The sequence below is a fragment of the Impatiens glandulifera genome, chromosome 7 (genome assembly GCF_907164915.1).
Source record: "Impatiens glandulifera chromosome 7, dImpGla2.1, whole genome shotgun sequence".
Taxonomy (NCBI): domain Eukaryota; kingdom Viridiplantae; phylum Streptophyta; class Magnoliopsida; order Ericales; family Balsaminaceae; genus Impatiens; species Impatiens glandulifera.
The window spans coordinates 13,616,827-13,641,147 of NC_061868.1; the positions used below are offsets into that span (position 1 = coordinate 13,616,827).

General features: G+C 34.8%; 3 protein-coding genes across 4 annotated transcripts; 2 read left to right on the plus strand and 1 right to left on the minus strand.

The window, feature by feature from the left end:
- The first annotated feature begins 5,448 nt into the window (after positions 1–5,448).
- Positions 5,449–6,972, plus strand: LOC124944475 (cytochrome b561 and DOMON domain-containing protein At5g47530-like). The gene is made up of 3 exons (XM_047484735.1): positions 5,449–6,106; positions 6,256–6,507; positions 6,591–6,972. The coding sequence occupies exons 1-3, from the start codon at positions 5,471–5,473 to the stop codon at positions 6,897–6,899; spliced, it is 1,197 nt and encodes a 398-aa protein (XP_047340691.1). The 5' UTR covers positions 5,449–5,470; the 3' UTR covers positions 6,900–6,972.
- A 5,834-nt stretch (positions 6,973–12,806) lies between these two features.
- Positions 12,807–15,482, plus strand: LOC124945629 (50S ribosomal protein L18). 2 transcript variants are annotated; one of them, XM_047486093.1, is made up of 3 exons: positions 12,807–12,979; positions 13,850–13,964; positions 14,900–15,482. In XM_047486093.1, exons 2-3 carry the CDS (start codon positions 13,869–13,871, stop codon positions 15,350–15,352), a joined length of 549 nt encoding a protein of 182 aa, XP_047342049.1. In that variant the 5' UTR covers positions 12,807–12,979; positions 13,850–13,868; the 3' UTR covers positions 15,353–15,482. The 2 variants fall into 2 exon arrangements, with proteins under 2 accessions (XP_047342049.1, XP_047342050.1); XM_047486094.1 differs by having other exon boundaries at positions 13,858–13,964.
- Positions 15,483–20,731: 5,249 nt separating this feature from the next.
- Positions 20,732–22,138, minus strand: LOC124910542 (F-box protein At3g07870-like). The gene has a single exon (XM_047451203.1). The coding sequence runs from the start codon at positions 22,029–22,031 to the stop codon at positions 20,916–20,918; it is 1,116 nt and encodes a 371-aa protein (XP_047307159.1). The 5' UTR covers positions 22,032–22,138; the 3' UTR covers positions 20,732–20,915.
- Between the last annotated feature and the right edge of the window lie 2,183 nt (positions 22,139–24,321).

The following is a 24,321-nucleotide window of genomic DNA, read 5'->3' on the forward strand; positions in this document are numbered from 1 at the left end:
TATATTAAATCATGTATCATGTTATGAATCTTCAATCTCCAGTTGAGATATGGAAAAAGTTAGAAGACCAAATTATGTCCAGATCGTTAACGACCCAATTGTATCTTATGTAGATACTATATGGGCTAAAGATGCATGAGGGTTCAAATTTGGTTTAGCATGTGAATATTTTCAATCAAATAATCATGGATCTATCACAGCTTGATGTGAATATTGATGATGAAGATAAATTAATGATTCTTTTATGCTCAATATTGTCTTTCTATGAGCACCTGGTGACTACTCTAACATATAAGAAAGAAACTAACAAAGTTGAAGAAATTAATGTAGAATGTTTTGTCCAAAATCAACGAGAGAAGAATGCAAGAAAACATTTTCAATACAACATTTTATATGTTACGGGAAATCAAGGTCATGAAAGAAGGAATGAAAAAGAGCGTTCTAAAAGATGAAAATCTAGATCCAATTCTTCGTATTCCCATGTACCTTCAGGACACTCAATTTATAGTCTTTGTATTCCCTATACGTCATCATTATAGTTATGTGCTTATTTTGTGTGAATTGGGCTAGTGATCCTACAGACCGCAAGTCGACCATTGGATTTTCTACTTTCCTCGTTGACTCGCTTATTTTGTGGAAGAGTAAGAAACAATAGGTCATCTCTTAGTCTTCTACATAAGTTGAGTATCGTTCTATGACCTTGATTACTTGTAAAATGGTTTGGTTACGTCGGTTGATTGTTGATATGGGTATTTCTCTTTATCATACTCCAATATATTGTGATAACCAAAGTGCTATTCAGATTGCATAGAATGTAGTCTTTCATGAACAAACCAAACATATCAAGATTTATTGTCATGTCTTCGTCATCGCCTACAGATACACACAATCATGTTTTCAGTCATTCATTCTTCTCTATAGATTACAGATATATTTATAATAGCTCACTCAGTTTTGCGCTTTCATTTTTACTAAATAACTCTCGATGTTTATCGTTGTTGCATCATGAATTTAAGGGAATGTTAGTTGTATTATTAAGATACTTTTGTCTATCTGTATTTTTGTGTAATCCCTATACACATCATATATTAGTTCTTTTAGGCTTCTAAATAAGAAACTCAAGTTTAACTCTCTAGATTTTTGAAAAAAAATTAGTAAGTTTTGGTTCTGATTATCGAATCTTTTAATAACAATTACGAAGAAAAGAAAAGATGGGAAGAACAATAATATTTGTTGAAGAGGAAAATTTTTAAAAGTCTTAAGTATTGTATATCAATCAACCTTTACAAACAAATCTTTTAAATGAGTATATTAGCATAGAAACCCTAAACTACTTATATATACAAGTCAAAACTCATTAATAATAAAATAAGCCCTAATTTCATAAAACACAATAAAGACCAACAACTTTCAATTTACTTACAATTAATGTTCAAACTCACAATCTCCCCCGTAAGCTTGATTTAGTTCAAAATTCTTCACGTTGAGTAGCTCTTGCATCTCTGCAAATTTTACTCTTGTTAGCGCCTTGGTGAGAATGTCCGCACATTGCTCATTATTTCTTATGAACTCTATAACAATTTATTGGTTCTCGACACATTCACAGATGAATGGAACCAATTGTCAATGTTCTTGTTGCGTCCATAAAACACTAGGTTCTACATTAATGATATTGCAAACTTATTGTCGACACCTCGACTCGCACCTAAGCACCTCGCTCAATAAGTTTCTTAATAAAATTCCTTGACACGACGCAGAATTAGCTTCCATAAAATCTATCTCGCATGAAGATAAAGTAATAGTTCGATGCTTCTGAGATTGTCAGGTAATCATATTCCCGTTGAGATAAAATATCATTCCTCTAGTCATTTTTCTGTTTTCTGTGTCACCGGCTAGGTCGCTGTCAGTAAAACCAATGAGTTCTTCAACTTCTCATCATTTTCTTAACTAAATCTCATAACTCGTTGTTCCCTTCATGTAACGAATAATGTATTTTAATGCATGTTGGTGTAGAGTGGTAGCTTGCTCCATATATCGACTCACTATTCCTAGTGCATAAGAGATATCGGGTCGAGTGTGTGTCAAGTACCTAATACACCCGATGATACACCAATACTCATTCCCACTAAGCTTCCTTCCTCATTCTTTTTGAGTTGCAACTTTGTTTCCATTGGATACTTGCTTGGGTTGCAATCCTCCATTACAAAATATTTCAACACCTTCTTTGCATAAGTTGCCTGATTCACCTCGATTCTATCTTTCTTATGGTCCACCTCGTTTGTTGATTCTGAGATTGCCATATGATCAGATTTTCATTGAGATAAAACAACATCCCTATGGTGCCTTTTTTGTTGTTTATGTGTCACCGACTAGGTTTTTGTTAGTAAAACCAACGAGTTCTTCAACTTATCGTCCTCTTCTTAACTGAATCCAATATTTCCTCGTTCCCTTCACATAATGAGTAATGTGTTTTACTGCATGTTGGTGTACAATGGTAGGTTGCACCATGTATCGACTTATTATGCCAACTGCATAAGAGATATTAGGTCTAGTGTGCATCAAGTACCTGAGACACCTTATGATACACTAATTTGGATCCACTAAGCTTCCTTCCACATTCTTTTTGAGCTACAACTTTTCTTCCATTGGATACTTGCTTGGGTTGCAATCCTCCATTATGAACTGTTTCAACACCTTCTTCACATAAGTTGTTTACTTCACCTCGATAATATATTTCTTCCGGTCCACCTCGATAATAAGGTAGTACGAGAGTAGCCCAAGATCACTTATCTTGAACTCCTTCATCATCTGCTTTTTGAACTCCTTAATGCCCTTAATGCTTGATCCTATCACAATCAAGTCGTCGACATATACGCCGATAATGAGTACTTCTTTTCCATGGTTTCTCGTGTATACAACCTGCTCTAGAGAATATTTCACGAAGCCGAGATTCATCATTCTCTTGTTGAGGCAAGTATTCCATGCCCTTGGTGCTTGACGTAGTCCGTAGAGAGTCTTGTCTAACTTGTACAACTTGTGCTCTATATTTTTTTATAATGAAACCTTCAGGCTGAGCAACGTAGACTTCTTCTTCGATGTCACCATTGAGAAATTTTGATTTTGACATCCAAGTGGTGGATCTCCCATCCACGGTAAGCTACGATGGCAAGAATTAACTTGACTGTGTTAAGTTTTGCCACCGGTGCAAAGGTTTCCTCAAAGTCAACGCCTTACTTTTTCACGTAGTCTTTCGCTACTAATCTCGCTTTGTGTTTGAGGATGTTGCATTCGTTGTCTCTTTTCAACTTGAAAACCTACTTTAACCCGTTGGTCTTGTGACCGGGTGGTAAGTTGGTGATCTCCCATGTTTTGTTCTTCTTGATGGACTCGAACTCTTTCTTCATGGGCTCATACCACGGCTCTTTGGCTACCGCCTCGTGATATGTTATTGGTTTTTCGGTAGTGAGAAACAACAATTCATCATGATCCATCTCTACCAGTGGTGCCTCTGCATAGACATCTCGTAGGATTCCAAATTCTACGGAATTTTGTACGAGCTCGTTGTTGTCGTTACATCACTTCTACTTCTTCTCCTCCTCGAACATGGCATCTTTACTCACACAGACTTTCCCGCAAGTTGGATCAAGAAACCTCTATGCCTTGCTTTCATCTTTGAACTTCACATTTCTAGTGATCTTCTCGTTGAGCTCATTAAACTTATCTCGATGGCTCGTCATATGGTTACTTGCTCCATTGTCAAGGTACCACACGTCAGTTTGATTAACCTCATCGCCATTTGCGAGGAGGTTCACCATGATTTTTTCTTCAGTGAGAAACACCACCTCTAGTTCCTCCTTGGACGATTCTTGCACGAACTCTTCGAGGATTATCTCATTGTCTTTGAGCAAAGCATTCGTCACTCCATCAGAAAACATTAATGTTGGTTCCTCGTCATAGAAGCTAGTGAGGTTTTCCTCATCGTCGGGCATTTTGTTAGGGCACTCGGAACGCGTAGTTCTCGTAATTTTACAAGTGTAACACTTCATTGTGCTCTTGTCTTTGTGGGGTTTAATGTCTTCTTGTTGAGGTGAGCTTTCTCCGCGAACTCGCCCTCGATATCTCTCTTTTTCACGACCTCGATTATCTCCACTATTGCCGCTGCAACTCGACGATCTAGAAGAGAAATTGGCTTCTCCATTTTTCTCATTCATGACATCCATTAATCATGCGTGAGAAATAAGTGCTCCTCCTCTTGGTCTCCGTAGCCGCGGTGTATCTCCTCGTGGACTTTTAGGCGACTGACGTTCTCCTCGACGGTCATATTCTTGAGGTCACCAAATTACTCGATCGCGGTAACGATCTGCATGTATTTTCGTGGTATGGATTAAAGGAACTTCTTGTCACGTTCCCTTCTCTTCTGATCTTCATTGTCGCCACATCTCTAGTTAATTTTGACGACATGTTCTTCAGATAGGCTCTAAAACCAAATGTTGATTTTGAATAATAGATCTTCTAAGAACAATTATAAAGAAAGGAAAAGTTGTAAAAGTTGTAAAAGTTGGGAAGAACAATAATATTTATTGATGAGGAAATGTTTTAAGAATCTTACGTGTTGTATATCAACTTTTTACAAACTCTTTTAAATGAGTATATTATCTTAGAAACCTTAAACTACTCATACATAAAATCTCAAACCCATTAATAATTAAATAAGTTATAATTATATAAAAGACATTAAAGATCAACAAGTTTTAATTTACTGATCATCATTGTTTAAACTGACAGTAAGCAAATCAAATATAAAGAGTGGCAATCAATATTTCAATCCATCATAGGAATAAGCTATATTTTCACTACTTCATTTTTCTTATGAAGAACAATATCTTCACACCTAACTTAGTAAATGTTTTTATCTCGATCGCCGTATTGAGTGTTTCTCCGTCCATCAAAAGACTTTTTAAAAAAAAACATAGAAAACCCTAAGGTGCTTGTCTATGAAGCCAGCTTCCACCAACCTTCTCTGAAATGCTAATCTTCAACGGACAAATCCTCACCAATATAATGTTATTATATTTTCTAATTTAACTATATATCATTGGAGTATTTGTTCTAATTTCATTCAAACTTTATATCATTCAATAGATCATAGACTTTGAAGTAGTTTAAAAGTCACTTTCCTTCTTATTTTTTATCAATCAAACTATATGTTTTTACCAATAGATACTTTTTTATAATTTATCCTTCTTTAAAGGCGGCAAAAGAGAAGGAAAAAGAGTTAAGGTTATTTCCTAGTTCAGATTAGACCGGTTCATTGAAACTTCTAACTAATAAGAACCAGTCAATTACAGTCGTTTCTTTCCCTTTATTTAATTTTCTCCGCGTTTATTCACACATCTATAAATCTCTCTCATTCACCTGAAAAGAGAAAATAAGATAGAAGAGAAAGAATCTGAATTATTGAAGAAGAAAGATGGAGGATACTAAACCAAAATCCACACCAATTCGGTTCTTATCTTCTCTTTTGATGATATCTCTCCTGATTTCTTCATCCTCTGCTCAGAATTGTCAATCCACAACATTCTCCGGCAACAGGATTTACTCCACTTGCACAGCTCTCCCCGTTTTAAACTCTTTCCTTCACTGGAATTACCATCAATCCAATCGGACTGTTGATCTTGCTTACCGGCACACCGGCGTCTCTTCCACTAACTGGGTCGCATGGGCGCTCAATATCAATGGAGTTGGCATGGCCGGCGCTCAAGCGCTCGTCGCCTTTCAGGGCACCGGAGGAAACATGCAGGCCTACACCTCCTCTGTTATCGACACTCGTATTTCAACCCTCTCGCCGGGAAATTTGAGCTTCAATGTTCCATCCATCTCTGCTGAATTTGTTAGTAGTGAGATTATTATATATGCAACTCTTCAACTTCCCGGCGACGGTACTAGTTTCAATCAGGTCTGGCAAATCGGACCTCTTTCCGGTAACAATCCGGCAGCACACAACTTGGCCGGAGCTAACGTGGCGTCAACAGGGACAGTAAATTTTGCCGACGGCTCTGTGACGGGTGATGGAGGCGCCGCTATTACTAGACAGAGAAACAAAAATGTAAGCATTTTAATTCTTTTTTAGTCAAACTTTTAGTTGTAATGTTTTTTTATTTAATTTGTGACAAAAATTATTACTTTGATTTGTGATTATTTATATTTTCATGAGTTTATTATCTAATCCGGGATTAATGAAAAAAATCATTTCAGATTCACGGAGTATTGAATGCAATCAGTTGGGGAGTGTTGATGCCGTTTGGGGCGATAGTGGCTAGATATTTAAAGGTGTTCAAGTCGTCTGATCCGGCATGGTTCTATATCCATGTCGCGTGTCAATCGTCTGCCTACATCATTGGAGTAGCCGGATGGGGTACTGGATTGAAACTCGGGGAGGAGTCTGGATTAGACAATACCACACATAGAAACATCGGGATCACACTCTTTTGTCTCGGAACTCTTCAGGTATAAATATTACTGATTTCCACTACAAAAAGTGTCTTAATTGTAGAATATTTAAATTTGATATTTGTTAATTATTTGATTAGGTGTTTGCACTTATGTTGAGGCCAAACAAGGACAACAAGTATAGAATGTATTGGAACTTTTACCATTGGGGTGTGGGATACGCTGTGATCATTCTCACCATAGTGAACATTTTCAAGGGATTTGAGCTTTTGAACCCGGCCAAGGGTTGGAAACATGCTTACATTGGAATCATCATATCCTACGGCGCCATCGCTGTCTTGTTGGAGTGTTACACTTGGTATTTTGTTATCAAGAGAAAGAGACAGACTCCTCTTTCCGGCGACAAATACCCTTACGCCGGAAACGGGCAGCCCGGGCAATCTGTCTAGATCTACATCTTATGGGTAGAAACTTAAAAGAACAAGGGATGGCCATGGCCTTTCACACTTTACATTTATGGTTGAGAGAGATATTTTATTTTTGTTGTCATTGTATTCTTAGATATATTAATATTTTTTCATAAATTCTTTCTTGTTTGTTGTACGATCTCATGTGACATAAAATAGTTCCTCAGTAATATTGTTTTAATAAAATGAATTTGGTACATTATTATAATTTATGTTTTTTAATTCAATTTAAAATAATTTTTTTAAAGTGAAAATCAAACCTTTAATCTTTTATTATCCTGACCCTTATCATCACGACACATAAATAATATAATAATATTCATCACTTCATTATTACTACTAAATATTTAATAAATAATAAGATCTCAATTAATAAATTTTATTATATTGAAATGTTAAATTTATTTTAATATTATAATTAGTTAATTTAATTTAATTATATTTATTGACTTTTAGAATAACTAGGTTATCTAATTTATACCTAGGTATAAGTATACGACTATTTAACCCAAACTCTAAGGGATTTGAATTACTAATTTGAGTAAGTTATAATTATTTGAGTTTGATATTTACCTATTTTAAAACGTATTAAGTTTATCAAAATATATTGAATGAGTTAATTAAGAACATATTAAATTGTTAACAAAACGTATTAAATAGTAAAAAAAAAGTATAAAACATGGGAAATTAGTCAAAAAAAAATATATATATTAAACGGATAACTAAGATGTTAAATTGTGTTAAACGGATAAAAATATATAATTAATTGTGCCAAAAATGTATTAAATAGTGTAAGAAACGCGTTAAATTAGTACAAATAAATATATTAAACGAATTCGAAACATGTTAGAGTTATTGATAAAAAATTAATTGGGTAAACTTATTTTGTCAAAAAAAAATAGTTTTCCATATTAATGAATAATATAAGTTTGTGTTAAACTTGAAACTATAACTTAACTTTCCGAGTTCTTGATTCAAGAAACGTGTTCTTGATTGATGGGACCGAGTATGGAATTCTTTTAATCAAGCGCAACAGATATAATGTGATGAGAAAATTCGAGGTTAAAGAGAGAAGAAATCGGGGTGAGAAGAGAATACTACTAGAATACACCTAGTAGTCCAAGATAGAGGTTCAAGGCCGAGAGAATAACTTAGAGTAACAACTTTCACAAGTTTCAATTCATAACCCAAAAAGTGGGGTGGGCATCAGCATTTAAAGCGGCTGAATTACCCAAGAGTATTCGGTTACCAACTTGTTACAACAACTTTAAAAAATAACAGAATTTGGTTTGAGAGAAAAATAAGAGAAGGGAAACAAAACAAAATTATTAAACAAAAAACATAAATTAGCCCATGTGCACCATAGGACCGAGAAAAGGGTGCCGGAAATATTCTAGGACCGAGGCCTTGATGCGTAGACCTAACATAATCTCCTCCTTCAAAGTTCGTCGCCCTCGACGAAAAGAACGTGGACTGGTCAGCCTCTAATGTGCATCCTCAAATCTTTAAAAAAATATTGCTTCGGTCGGGCTTCAGCAAATTCAGCAAGGGTCGCAGCATAGGACCGAACTTCTTAAAAAACTTTCGGCAGAATCGTTTCAATAGTGGAGTTGGTCGGGTCCTTGTAGTCTTTTGCATTTCCGGGTCACTTGCCACTCCGCCTATGTAAGGAATTTCTGTGCACCCAAGGTCGAGTTTTTCATTGTTTAAGCTGACCTTTGTTGTTGCAATGTCGCCAAGACTTGAAGCAAATATATAAAAAAAATTTCTTCCAACTTCGATTATACTCTATGGTGTTATCAAAAATCCAGGCCAAGTCTTTTTCCCGAACCAGCATAACATGGGCAGCGAAAGAGCCATAGCTTCTAATTATTCTCCTAACTTGTGGTCGGTCTTCGGGTTGCTGGAATAGAGCATTGAACACTTCAAATAGTTGCTGGAGATCTTCAGGAATATCTTCTAAGGTCATTGTCGCGAGGGAAATAGTTTGGCCTTCAGGCTTACTTTTTATTTGCACTTTAGCAGCAACACTACATTCATCGAAAATCTTTTTTAGTTGGTTTCCATGCATCAAGGAGACCTGCGACTGAGGAATCCCCTTTAGGACTGTGGTTATGCCTTGCTTCTCATACGAAAAGGTCAGCTTTTCGAAGTTCCAAGATGAAGGACCTAAAGTAATCAGCCATTCAATGCCCAGCACAATATCATATCCGTCCATGGAAATTACCTTCATTTCTGTTTGATAGTCATTGCCTTACATCGACCACTTCAAGTCTTTACAAACACTAGAGCATAACACATTGGACCCATCGACCACTCTAACCGATTGCACCCGGGTTGCTATGCTTTTGTGGTCTATTTTCTCCAAAATCCTGTTATTGATAAAATTGTGGGTGTTTCTTGTATCAATCAGGATCACTACCGGCAGGTTCCTAACTTTGCCAAGAATCTGGAGCGTTTGAAAATCTTTAGAATCGGTCAATGCATGTAAAGATATGGCTGGTTCTTCCCTTGCCCCGAGCAACGAAGGTAGATCATCCAAAACAGATTCTTGAATGGGTTCTTGATGTTCTTGTTGATTGGCCGAGACCATGAATAATCTGGATTTGCACTTATGGTTTGGTTGCCATTTTTCATTACAAGTGTAGCATAGGCCCTTCTTTCTCTTTTCATCCATTGAGACCGGGTCTAATTGTTTAACATGGACATGGTTTGCACTTGAAGAGGACCCATATGATGAATTCTTGATGTCGGTATTGGTGCTCGGACAGGCTGTGTTAATATTGGATGGCGTGGGCAGCAACGGTGCTTCAGCGCTGTACAAGTGCCCGTTGCACATTAGGAACTAGTATGTTGCTTCTTGGACCTTATCCATGGCCATGGCTTCGTTTAGAGAATCCGGGAATCGCAATCTGATGCAATTTGCAATCTCCTCCCTTAGACCGGACAAGTAGCAATCTATGATGTATTCCTTTGGCATGCTGTAGAGTTTTTGAGAGATCGACATGTATCGCAGATTATATTCTTGAACCAAACCAACCTGTTTTAAATTCATCAACTACCTCATTGGAGTGTCGTGTATAGAGGGCCCAAATTGCGCCAAGAGGTCTCTCTTGAACACATCTCATGATAATGCTTCTCTATGGTTGCGGTTCTGAAGATATGACCCGTACCACATTCTTGCTTCGCCAGAAAAGTGAATGGGGGTGATTTCTAATTTAGTGGCATCATTTGTCTTGTCCACCCTAAAGATTTGCTCGGCGGATATCAGCCAGCCCTCGACATCGGGTCCATCAAACCGAGGAAAGTCGACCTTGGTTAGCCGAGTGGGAGGAACATAATGATGGTCGCGGTTCTGTCCAGGGTGATGGGGACGATATGGAGGACCGTGGCAAAAAGGCTCATCATCATCATAGGGGCCGGTGCGGGGATCTTGGCCCTTGCCCGACGCGGCACTTTCGATTGCTGCAAGTCTTTCTTCAGCGATATTGAATCTTCCGTCCATGTTATTGCTTAGTTCGGCCATATGTTGTTTAAGAGCAGCATGCATAGCAGCCGATTCAGTCATGTGTTGGTGCAAAATGGCCTGCGTAGCGGTTAATTGTTGGGACAATCCTTCGATTAGGAACTTTAGCGCCTCCATTTCTATCTGCTGGCGGGATTCTACCATTTAGAGAATCGCCCAGCTCTGATACCAATATGTTAAGCTTGAAACTATAACTTAACTTTCCGAGTTCTTGATTCAAGAAACGTGTTCTTGATTGATGGGACCGAGTATGGAATTCTTTTAATCAAGCGCAGTGGATATAATGTGATGAGAGAATTTTAGGTTAAAGAGAGAAGAAACCGGAGTGAGAAGAGAATACTACTAGAATACACCTAGTAGTCCAAGATAGAGGTTCAAGGCCGAGAGAATAATTTAGAGTAACAACTTTCACAAGCTTCAATTCATAGCCCAAAAAGTGGGGTGGGCATCAGCATTTAAAGCGGTTGAATTACCCAAGAGTATTCGGTTACCAACTTGTTACAACAACTTTAAAAAATAACAGAATTCGGTTTGAGAGAAATATAAGAGAAGGGAAACAAAACAGAATTATTAAACGAATTACATAAACTGGCCCATGTGCATCATAGGACCGAGAAAAGGGTGCCGGAAATATTTTAGGACCGAAGCCTTGATGCGTAGACTTAACAGTTTGATACAATGATTAAAATTAATTTGAGTTGAGTAATACATCTAAGTTGTGAATTAGTTTGAGTAACTCAGTTGAGTTGTGTTTACCAGTTTTACATCTAACTAGTATATATTTAAGCTTATATTATCTATAAATATATTCTTGAAGATGTTATTAATAGGTTGAATAATATATGTAATACATTTTTTTTTCTTTTTGCAAAGTTATAATTAATTAATAATATATTCTTTTCAATAAGCACAAGTTGAGAAAATTGATAATATGTTATTCAAGTATAATGGATATTCTTATTTTTTAAGACATGACTTACATTCACTTTTATTCACAATTTCTTTCTCATCAAACTCTCATATTATGTCTACTATTTCCTCACAAAATTTCAACTCTTTACAAAAGATTTTAGTGGCCGACTCTAATCAGCCACAAGTTCCCCAATGAGTATCTTGTTATAGAACTGTGAGGGCTTCGAGACTTCTGCGACAGTTCATTCATTAAAAAGTCTTGTTTGTATATGTATAATTAATTTGTATTCTAAAAGTTCATACATGTGTCATTAATTTTAATTTTCTGAGTTATAGTTTATGATTTACATATTACTATCACATCGATACAGTTGACCAATTTAAATGTATTGTATTATTCTGGAACGAGGATATGAACATATTCTTATATTTAAGTACACAATACTGGATAGACACATCTGTGTCTTTTAATCATAGCCCTCATCCATGGAGACTCCTAATAGGGACGTTCATTGGGAAATAATTTCAAAAACTTCCATCATGTACTACTCACTATGGTTATGTGTGGAGATTTTAACGACCATGTATATCACCTTGAGAAAGATAGTAGAATTGAAATCAATCAATTTGAGATCTATTTTTATCAAATTTATTAACTATTGTCATTTTTTAGATATTATCTATAGTTCAACATAATGCAATAATCGTTCAGGCGCAAATATCATGAGGAAAAAATTGGAAAGAGCCTTTGAAACAAAAAAAATGGACACTTTTCCCTCAAGCCATAGTCAAGTGCCTTCAGAAATCATTCCCCTTTATTCATCACTATTGCAATACTTAGATATTGACGGTCTCCTTTTTGCACTAAGCTACATCCCCATTGAATTTTCAAAATCTTAATCAATTGGGATAAAGACTGTGTTTGTAAATTTTTCTAAACATATTTATGATTAGACCAATAAACTCACCAACTTAATTCTTAATTCTTCGTTCTTAATGGTTGGTAGGGCTTGGATGATATTAAATTGGTGAAAGAAAACATTAAACAACTTAAAAAAAATGAAGAGAAATTTTGAAAAGAGTGTTGAAAATTAAAAATCTTATCTATGACTATTTTAATACGAGGTATTTTCATACTACTATTATCCATAGGAGACAAAACAATCAAATAAATTTATCCAAATTAATATTTTGTGTCTAGATTATTATTTGGGTCAACCCAATATTTGTTTACTCCATTTTCATTAACTAGGTCTATTTGATTGAAACAAATAAATAAATAAATAATACTTAGGAGAAACAAAAAAGAATGCCGTTAATAATTTATAGGTCCGAAAAAGAAAATATTGAAGTGTTAATAATTAGAGTGTAAATTTGAGAATATTTCAATACTAAGGGTTTCACTTAAAACCGGCTTGTGACCGGTTTTGTAATCTGTAAAAATAAACCGGAAGCTCGCAAAAACCCTAGCCCCCATTTCCCTTTCTAATTTCCTCCTCTCTCGATCTTTTCTCGTCTTCGTTACTTTCTCCGGTAGCTGATTCAGTCGGAGTTTCCATTGCCGTCTTCTCCAGAGGTTTAGTTTCCTTCAGCTTGAGTCGGTGCCTGAGTCGGCGAAGAGCCGGTATGTAAAACCCATTTAAAGAATTCAATTCATTCCCAATTTGATTTTCTCCAAATAATCGACAATGAAGAGGGACCGTCGGGATTTTATGAAACCCATAATGAAGGTTATACTGTTTATTATGAAAAAGAGTGAGAAATTGATGGAACTAGAAACCAAATATTAACCTGTGTTAACTGATAGAAAAATACCGACAACTTAGTTGTTTATGTGGATTGATAAAAGGATTCATAACTTTCACAGTAATAGACTGCAAATGAGTTTGAATGCAGGATTTCGTAGATAAGCAGAAGAAACCCTCAATTGAATTGTTATCATGACCTGCAGTTCTTCTTTTTTTGGTGTGGTTGTCTCATTTATTGATTAAGCAGATGTTTCTCTATAAGTAGGATGGGAATGATTTTTCCAACTTGCATTTATTTTGTATACTCTTAGTTTGATGATCAACATGTTAACTCAAATGAAATGAGGTTCTTAAATCTTGTCAAAGCCAACTGAGGGTTGGTTTCCTTACAGAAACATTTAATAATTGGATCTATTTGTTTTCATGACATCCTTCGATAAGAATAACTTGTTTTATGTAATCTGCATTGATCAATATCATCATTTGTTTCCTACAGCGCATAAGAATTTTTTATGGGTATATTGTTTCTTTACTAATTTAAATGATGTCGGTTTTCCTTACATCAATATTTAATAATTGGATCTATTTGTTTTCATGACATTCTTTGATACGAATAACTTGTTTTTATTTTTAAACTGGTTGTAATCTGCATTGATCAATATCATCATTTGTTTCCTACAGCACATAAGAAATTTTGATGGGTATACTGTTTGTTTACTAAATGAAATGATATTGGTTGTTTGAAGGATTTCAGCTTCTAGAACCATGTTGAAGTGTGTACTTCAGAAGTTGTCTACTTGTGGACATGGTGAAATTAGTTCTTGTAGGTTTGCACAAGCAAAGGGTTTCCACAGTGGGCAGGTATATTTGCTATACATTTTATTCGTGTGATAAACTATTAGAGATGGCTTGTTTGATTTGGTGTTAATGTGTGTGATAAACAATCTGTATATGTTTTTGAAAAAACGCTGTTCGATGAAAAAGTATAATGTGGGTCCTTAGCATTTTTAAAATGTTATGAAGGGTATTTGATCATTTAGTTAATGAATTGATGAAAGTTGTTTTTGTTTGAATTTAATCCTCATCAATCAAGGCCTTATAGAGATGCACAACCGCCTTTAGTTTTAGTCGTTCTTGTTCGATCTGGGTTATTTGAATTTAATCTCAAATGAATCCACTATCCCATCAGCATTTAAATCATTAACCAAATAAATACCCTTATTTTAAAAATTCATTAGAAATTTATACCCCTAATGTCTTCTTCCCCAAATAACTTATTTTTCAATAACCTACAACAGGCAGCTCATTTTGAATAACCTACCGGTTATCCAAGTAACCCTAAAGATCAAACAAGGTCACAGTTATAATGATAAGTTGATGAACTTCCAAAGTAATAGGTCAATATTGTTTATTGCATTGATTATAATCTCCTTGACATCACCCACCCAAGATAGCTCAAATGTTAAGGCCCGGGTATTTTAATATATCCTCTTATCAATCACATCAAAAACACAAAAATACATTTACTTCTTTTTTTCAGTATCTTTTTATTATATATTTATACATTTTAAGTATTTTTACCTGATTAAACCCACATAACTCACTTTTCCATAACCCAAAACAACAAGGCTCAAAGAGTTGAAGTTTAAGAGGTTGCTCAAGTTCAATTATAACTGAAAGAACCTTGATTGAAGTTGGAATTATGCGATTAGATGTTTACCTAGCCTCCTCAAGGGAAGAAACCCTGTTAATAATAATAATCCCCTTGATATCATTTATGTGTCTATTATATTCAGTTGCTTCTAGCCCCGAGAAGTTTTTTCGGAGTTGAAGATTATCTTGACGACGAAAATAGCAAACCATATACTTACCAGAAGGAGAAGAAATCGAAGAATCCCAACAAGCATATATCTTTCAAGCAAAGGACCGTAGCCTTTATGGAACCATTCACACTCGATGTGTTGATCTCGAAAAGATTTGTGACAGCTTCACTCACACATAGGGTAACGAGCAAGCAAGTTGCGGTTGCAGGAACAAACTCAAAAGACATAAAGGCCGCACTAAAGTCAAGAGCGGATATACCTGCTTGTTTATCGATTGGTCGGATATTAGCTGACAGGGCAAGAGAAGCTGATGTGTACACGGCTTCTTATACACCTAGGGACAGGGACAAATTTGAAGGGAAGATAAGGGCAGTTGTTCAGTCCCTTATTGATAATGGTATTGATGTTAAAGTGTACCTAGATTGATTAAGATACTTTATGACATTTTGTTTCAAAAACAAAGTTGCTAATTTGTGTCATGATTTGGTTTAGAGTGGTTTATACTCTAATTGATATTTTGGATTGTAGTTAATTTTATTTTCCAATTTTATAACTACTTTTTTAGTCTAAATTGAATGAATTTCAATTTTATGAGAATTGGTATTGAATTGTAATTCAATTCTAATTCCTATGTTTGCAAAATAAAATATCGGTTTAAAATATTAACTTTTTAAATATGTTTTCACGTTTTTTTGCACGTTTAATACGTTTTTGACATGTTTAATACGTTTTTGACATGTTTAACACATTTTTACACGTTTTTGATATGTTTAACATATTTTCACACTTAAAATACATTTTCACACGTTTAACATATTTTTCATGTTTTTGGTATGCTTAACACGTTTTTGACATTTTTAATACGTTTAACATGTTTTTCACACGTTTTAACAAGTTTAACACGTTTTTGACACGTTTTTAACATGTTTAATACGTTTTTCACACGTTTAACATGTTTTTCACGTTTTCACACGTTTAACATGTTTTGGCATGTCTAACATGTTTTATACATTTTTGACACGTTTAACACATTTTTCACGTTTTGACACATTTAACACGTTTAACATGTTTTTCACGTTTAACACGTTTTCCACATTTAACACGTTTTTTACGTTTAACTCATTTTCACACGTTTTTCCATATTTAACATGTTTTTCACATGATAAACATGTTTTTCACGTTTTTGGTACGTTAAACACATTTTTGGCATGTCTAACACGTTTTTCACACATTTTGACACGTTTAACACGTTTTTCACGTTTTGGCACGTTTAACACGTTCATCACATTTTTCACATATTTAAATACGTTTTTCACACATTTTTCACGTTTTTCACATGTTTTAACATGTTTTCACGCGTTTTTCACGTTTTTCACACGTTTTTCACACATTATAACAAGTTTAACACGTTTTCACGTTTTGGCATGTTTTTAACATGTTTAATACGTTTTTCACATGTTTAACATGTTTTTCACGTTTTTCACACGTTTCACACGTTTTTGGCATGTCTAACACGTTTTACACATTTTTGACACGTTTAACACATTTTTTCACGTTTTGGCACATTTAACACGTTTCTCACACGTTTTTCACGTTTAACTCATTTTCACACGTTTTTCACATTTAACATGTTTTTCACATGTTTAACATGTTTTTCACGTTTTTTGCACATTAAACACATTTTTGGCAAGTTTAACACGTTTTTCACATGTTTTACACATTTTTAACACGTTTAACACGTTTTTCACGTTTTGGCATGTTTAATACGTTTTTCACACGTTTTTCACACATTTTTCATGTTTTTCACACGTTTTAACACATTTTTCATGTTTTTCACACGTTTTTACATGGTTTTCAAGTTTTTGGCACATTTAACACGTTTTTGACATTTTTATTACGTTTAACATGTTTTTCACACGTTTTGATAGGTTTAAAACGTGTTAAACGTGTCAAAAACGTAAAAACGTGTTTAACATATCAAAAATGTGTTAAATATGCCAAATAAGTGAAAAACTTGTTAAACGTGCCAAAACGTGAAAAATGTGTTAAAAATGTGTCAAACGTTTCAAAAACGTAAAAAAACACGTGAAACGTGTCAACAACGTGTTAAACGTATTTAATGTGTTAAAAACGTTTTAAACGTGTTAAAAACCTTTTAAACATGTTAAAAACATGGAAATGTGTTAAACGTTCCAAACATGTGAAAAACTTGTTAAACGTGTCAAAACGTATTAAACGTGCCAAAACGTGAAAAACGTGTCAAAATGTGGTAAACGTGTCAAAAACGTAAACAAATATGTTAAATGTGTCAAAAACGTGAAAATGTGTTAAACGTGTCAAAAACATAAAAAAACGTGTTAAATGTATAAAAAATGTGAAAACGTGTTAAACGTGTCAAAAGCGTGTTAAAAATATGAAAAACTTGTTCAACGTGTCAAAACGTGCAAAATGTACAAAAATGTAAAAAACATGTTAAACATGTCAAAAACGTGTTAAACGTGTTAAACACGTAAAAATTATGTTAAACATGTTAAACGTGTCAAGAACGTGAAAAACGTGTTAAATGTGTCAAAAACGTGTTAAACGTATCAAGGACGTGAAAAACGTGTTCAATGTGTCAAAACGTGCCAAAAACATGTTAAACGTGTCAAAAACGTGTTAAAAACGTGAAAATCATGTTAAACGTGTTAAACATGTGAATGACGCGTTAAACGTGTCAAGGTCGTGAAAAACGTGTTAAATGTGTCAAAAACGTGTTAAACGTGTCAAGGATATGAAAAACGTGTTAAATGTGTCAAAACGTGTTACACGTGTCAAAAACGTGTTAAACGTCCCAAAAACATGTTCAACGTGCCAAAAACGTGTTAAACTTGTCAAAAATGTGAAAATCATGTTAAACGTGTGAAAATGTGTTAAACGTGTAAAAAACGTGTTAAACGTGTCAAGGACGTGAAAAACGTGTTAAATGTATCAAAAATGTGTTAAACGTGTCAAGGACGTGAAAAACGTGTTAAATGTTTCAAAACGTGTTAAACGTGCCAAAAACGTGTTTAATGTGTGAAAAACGTGTTAAACATGTCAAAAACATGAAAAACGTGTTAATTTGGAATTACAATTCCGACCTAAAAAGATTGAAATTGAGAACTATCAAATTACACTATATTGAATTCTATTGGAATTCTAATTCCAATTCCAATTTTTAATATTAAAGTGTCTAACAAACATAAGAATTGAAATTGAACCCTCCAATTCCAATTCTAATGTCATGGTTATCAAACACATCCTTAATATATTTAAAGGTTGATTTTCAATACACCTTACATATGGGTGCAATTTATTTAGACATTTTCGATTGATGTCTATTCTATTATTCTTAGGGCCATTTTAAATTACATATTTTTTTAAATATATATATATTTTAAAAGTAATTTGTCTAAATATAAATTTAAATGTTATATAAGATTGAATTTGCTTAGAAATACTTTATTTATTCTTCTAAATATCTCCTAAACCATTTAGATGATGGAGGTTTGTGAAAAGACAAGATTTTTGAATCAAGAACCTATTTTCACAAAATGAAAAATCTGAAAACTCTTCTTAACTTCTCTTCTATTGGATAATATAAATATTAAATAAAAATAAAAAAAGTTTGACGATGCAAAATACATCCACGTATGTGCAATTAAGAATATTAGTTGGAGGAATATGAGTCACATTTTGTTTTTGTGATGCTTGTCCAAATATATATTATAAGGATAGAATATATATTATATAGATTGAGAGGTAAGGGATAGATTCTCTCAATTTACTCTTTAAAGTGATTACTCCATTATCTAACAAAGCCAAAAATAAATTAAAATTTGATTTAATTTAATTTAATTAGTCACCTTAATAATTAATTAACATATATGAAGGATAAAATCCCACTTTGTTTGTGTGTTGCCAAACAATTTTGCTTTATTATGCCACTATAAGCAGTAACACATAGTGCTGATTCTGTCTGCCCTTGATGAACAAAAACATGTACCAAAAATCATGCATAGCCTTGTTTGGAATAGGTTTGAATTAAATTAATTAGTCATTCTATTTTTGTATTTTACTATCAAATAATATAGTCTGATTTTTGTCTTGTTCAAACAAGATTCTATAAATTATTTAAACAAATGGCTGACCTCTTTTTGTGATATACCCTAAATATGTGAAGTATTTTATAATTTTTAACCATATAATATACATATATAATATATATAGATTGTTGCCCTATGAATTAGACTGCCCCCAAAACGTGAATTAAACCGCTATATTACAAACTTTTATATTAAAAAAATTAATACATCTAACTTACAAATCTTTTTATATATAATTATGAGTTATTTGAGATTTTTTCAAAAAATTCAAAACAAATTGACCTTAAATTTTGATGGGCTGGAATGAGATCTTTGATCCTAACTTTAGGAGTGTACATTGTTTTGGCCTCCAATTATGTCCCATTAGTTATATTCTTTATTTAGGAATAAAGGACACATAGTACACGACAAAATTCTCAAGAGACCACTTCACTTCATTTAGAAATACCATTTATTTGATTTCTCATATTGAGAAGTCCTAAAACACTAAACAAAGCAAAAACTAAAATACAAGGAAAAGAAACATATCAAACGAGCCCTAAGTTCCTTCAAGAGATTAACGATGCCAACAATAGAGAAAGATGATATATTCTTAAGATGATCTACCAAAAATCAGATTACAAACATTTATTGTTCATCCAAAAAAATGCAACCGATGAGGATGGAAAATTATTCTACGACTTTTCTCACTTGAACTAACTTTAAACTGCCTTAAAAGCTGACATATCATTTTGTTGATCTCCAGGCAAAATCGAATTCAGAAGAACAAACCCATTTGAAAAGTAAATAGTTTTCTTGTTAAATGTCAATAATGAGACTCAAAATCATAGAAAGAATCTCAATAAAGATAGGTAAATGCAATGAAATTAATGATTTGATAAGAAAAGACTCTTCTAATAAGGTTAGCTTACCTCATTGTGCAAATTAAGCAGTATTGTCGCCATGTTGGCTTTCATTAAGACCCCACAACTATAGCCTATAGTAGTAGGAAAATAAAGAAACTAAAACCCAAAATTAAATAGTAAAAAGTCCACAATACCCCTCAAAATACTGATAAGCACAAGCACTAGAAGCACCACCATCAACTTTTATGCTGCCCCCACTATCAAATACCATATAAACAAGATGAACTCACTTACTTATCAATTTATGAGGGAAAGCCTTATTGGCAACATGAAAAGGAGGAGCACCAAGGTAGCAGACGAGAGCATGATAGGTCAAATACCAATCTTGCCCCTTGTCACCACCAGAAGAGGGTCCTGGCGGAGGATGGGCAGTTCTGTCATTTTGTGTGTTCTTCGGGCTCCTGTTTCTATCCTCCTTTCGTGTCTCAATCATGTTCCATCTGACAGAAGCTTGGAAGGAGTATGGACAGCTCAGATATCGGAGATGAATCAGCTCATGGTTAATGACAGTATGCGCTATGCCATCTTGCTATAGGTAGCCTTAAAGCAATTTCTAATATGATCAATGTTTAATGTAATATTATTCAATTTAATGTAATAAACCCTTCAAATACAAATGAGAGCTCCTCTTTCAGCTTTCTATAAACAAGAGCCATGAAAAGGAATTGAAAATATCTATTGCCCATTATAATAGTTCAACTATTCCAAAATGGGTATTCATGAAATTTGCAAGTAAGCATTCAATTTGAACAGATGAGGAAATAAGACATTAATAGCACCAAGACTGAATCTTTGTCAAAAGAAACAAAGAGAAGAACAAAGTTATTTAACCAGCTAGCAAAGTTCACCAAAGTAACTCATATTTAGAAGAGAGTATGTAAGCCAGTATCATTAACAAACTAACCCATCAAACTTGCAATCATCAAAAAAGGAAGAAAAAAAGGAGAATGTTTGCGATCATACTAATTTGTATTTTGGGGAAAAGTCCAATGGTGAAACAAGGGTATCAGAATGAAGAACAACATCGTACCAAGCATTCTTACCAACTATATCGATCCTCTTGAATGTCATCTTCTGGGGATCATATGTTCCAAGAACTTGATGATTATAGAAAAGCAACAATTGACCATCTTCTTGTTGATAGTCAAGAACTCGAACAAGCTCCACAGACCATTTAGGTTCTGTTATCTTAATAACAAAAAGCTTTGCCCAAGAATCAATAACCCCATATTGCTTCATGACCCACACATCTACATTAATATGATTGTTCATTATCGAAAGACAATTTCCTAACACTCCAGTTGAGAATCTACCTGTACCAGCTTTTGGGCCAGGCATTTTGTCGAACACATCGTTTGCCAAGTCAAACACAGTTACGAAAGCAGCGGAGGATTGATTAACCCAGTGAAAAACGCCATTAACGAGAGATGCTGAACCAGGATTTTCTGCAGTCCTTTGCGGCTGCCATGGATGAACTTTACAATCGATACGCTTCCAAAAATCATCGCCTAACCTGTAAACGTGGATCTCCAATCGATCTTCCGTTTGGCTTCGCCCAACTACGACAGTCCATTTGGAGATCTCGAGAATTTTATATGATTGGGTTTTAGGGCAAAAACCAAGTTCGCAAACCAAGGAATTAACTCGACCAGATGGGTATGCAAGATTATCAGGAATCTTAACACAATGACGAAGAAATGGATTACAGACAAACCTGATGAACTTATCGGCTCGATTGACCAAACAGAGAAGACCGTTACAGGATCCTCTTACATAAAACTCTCTGAAATTGAGGATAGAAAAATTCATCGGAAGACAGGTGGGTACAGGGACATGGTGCCGATCCATAAAGAAAAACTCACTGAAGAAGCAGATTCCTTCATAGTAGATAGTAGTATGGAGCATCAGACCTGATTTTGCAGCAATTGATCGAGTCATTTGATTACGGGTGAAGAAGGAGCCGCAAATTAAATCTCGCCATGATCGGCAAACACATCGACATTGCATAATAGATCTAACTGGTAATCTGGAGAAGATGTCTTGGAGTAAGTCGTCCATCAGCAGATTCATCATCTTCCTTTGATCGCCAGACGGCCGCGTAACTCAGCCAAAGTTGAACTCAGCAACCGCTCCGCCGTGAAAGAAACATGAGAGAAGACTCATGAGTCGCTCTGAATTTCTCTGTGTAACTTACTTGTACCAGAGTTGTTGTTTCAGGTCATCACAATTTCCAATTTTACCCCGTATAATTTATTTTTTTATAAATTGAGGGTAAAAGAATGAGTGAAAACAATTAATTGAGAAATTTGACGAAATGACCTTAATGATTCCCTTAATTGCATCCGTGGTTATCATCTAATTTTTAATGCATTGGTGACCACATTATTTATTTTTTTGTACGAAAATACCTTCATCGCGAAACGAGAAGGCCCATCGCATTTTGCGAAGGAAAAATGTGTGGAATGTCAAGAATACCTTTACTATTTAATTTAACTTCGGCATTTTTTTTTCCATTTCTCTTCTTCTCCTCCTCTCTCTTCCCACTCTTCTCCTCCTTCTCTCTAAAGGGAGGCGATCAAATCGACGGACAACCACGACGACGATCTTCGACGGACACCACAATGAGCACGAGAACTGTGGCAATTGGTACGTTTGTTGTTTTTATTGTTTATTTAAATACATGGGACATCCTTCGGTTCTAATTCTGAATCGATTCTGAATCACCACCACCATAATGCTCTGATTTGGGCCCTTTTTGTTTCGCGATGGGGCCTTTCCCGTTTCGCGAAGGGCCCTTCCAGTTTTGCGAAGGGCCCTTCCAGTTTCGCGAAGGTCCTTTGGTCCATTCTCGTTTCGCAAAGGGTCTTCCCTTTTCGTATTTAATTATTAATTGCATGACTTCAATAGTATTACTTCAGTAATATTATTTATCCATTCATGTTTTCTATTGCAGCTGAAGTATTCGTTTTCTATAATGGAGAGTGGAAATTTGTTGTTGATGGTATAATGTATTTTCATGCAGCTTCAATCAAAACATTGGATTTACACCAAAATACTACATTTGCCGAATTAGTTGATATCCTCTATTATAGACTTAACGTGCAAAAATATATATATGATTTACTGATTTAGTGCTTCAAGTCAAGTATGATATTTTGCGTATCGCAAATCCTCCCCATGTTGTTATTGATCAAGATGAGGATGTGAGCACATATTTATCACAGTTGATTTCGGGTCGCACTGTTTCACCATTGTGTGTCTCTGTAGTAGAGAAGTCACCACTTACTCAAGAAAAGATACCACTACTTACATACCCAACTCAAGAAAGTATACTACCACCATCACTTACTCAAAAAAGTCTACCAAGAGTTGTACCCTCGGATGCCTTTGAAAGTCAAAATGAAGCAGGAGAAAACTCTTTGCCTCATTATGGGACACTTACTCAGGACTTGCATGCTACTACTAGTGCCTCACCAACAACTGCACCCACGCCAATACCTACACCATCTAGTGCAAGAGCATCAATGTGTACACCATCTACTGCAAGAGCATTAATGGGTACACGATCTACTACATGAAAAACATCAATGGGTACACCATCTAGTGCAAGAGCATCAATGAGTACACCATCTAGTGCAAGAAAAGCATCAATGGGTACACCATGTAGTTTAAAAAGAGCATCAATGAGTACACCATCTAGTGCAAGAGCATCAATGAGTACACCATCTAGTGCAAGAAAAGCATCAATGGGTACACCATGTAGTTCAAAAAGAGCATCAATGGGTACACCATCGACAGACCCGACAGTCACATCACCAACAGACCCCTCATTTGCGATAACATTAAGTAGTGAAACCGTATTGGAAGTCAGTGCGTTGTTTGATAATAAAAAAGAACTTCAACTAAGGTTATATAAATATGTGATGGCTAATAATTTTGAATTCAAAGTGGAGAAGTCAAGAAAACATCTTTGGTATGTGAAATGTTTGGATGAGACATGCAAGTGGAGATTGTGTGGTGTGAAAGGTAAATTAATTGAGATGTTTGAGATTTAGAAATTCGACCAACAACACTCATGTTCAGTTTTTGTTAGGATTTGTATTTCCCAAATCCGACCAGCTTGAAACAATCTGTAAAAATGCAAGAAATAAGAACACAAGAAGACACCGATTTATAGTGGTTCACTCAAATTGAGCTACGTCCACTTCAGCCACCACCAGATTTCACTATGAAGAAGAAGAAGAAGGAATACAGAGTTTTTTTGCCTCACACTTTATCTCTCTAGAATTTTGTCTTTACCTTGTAAATTCTTAATAATCACATATTTATAGGGTAAACATTTAGGTAATAAACCTAAATAACT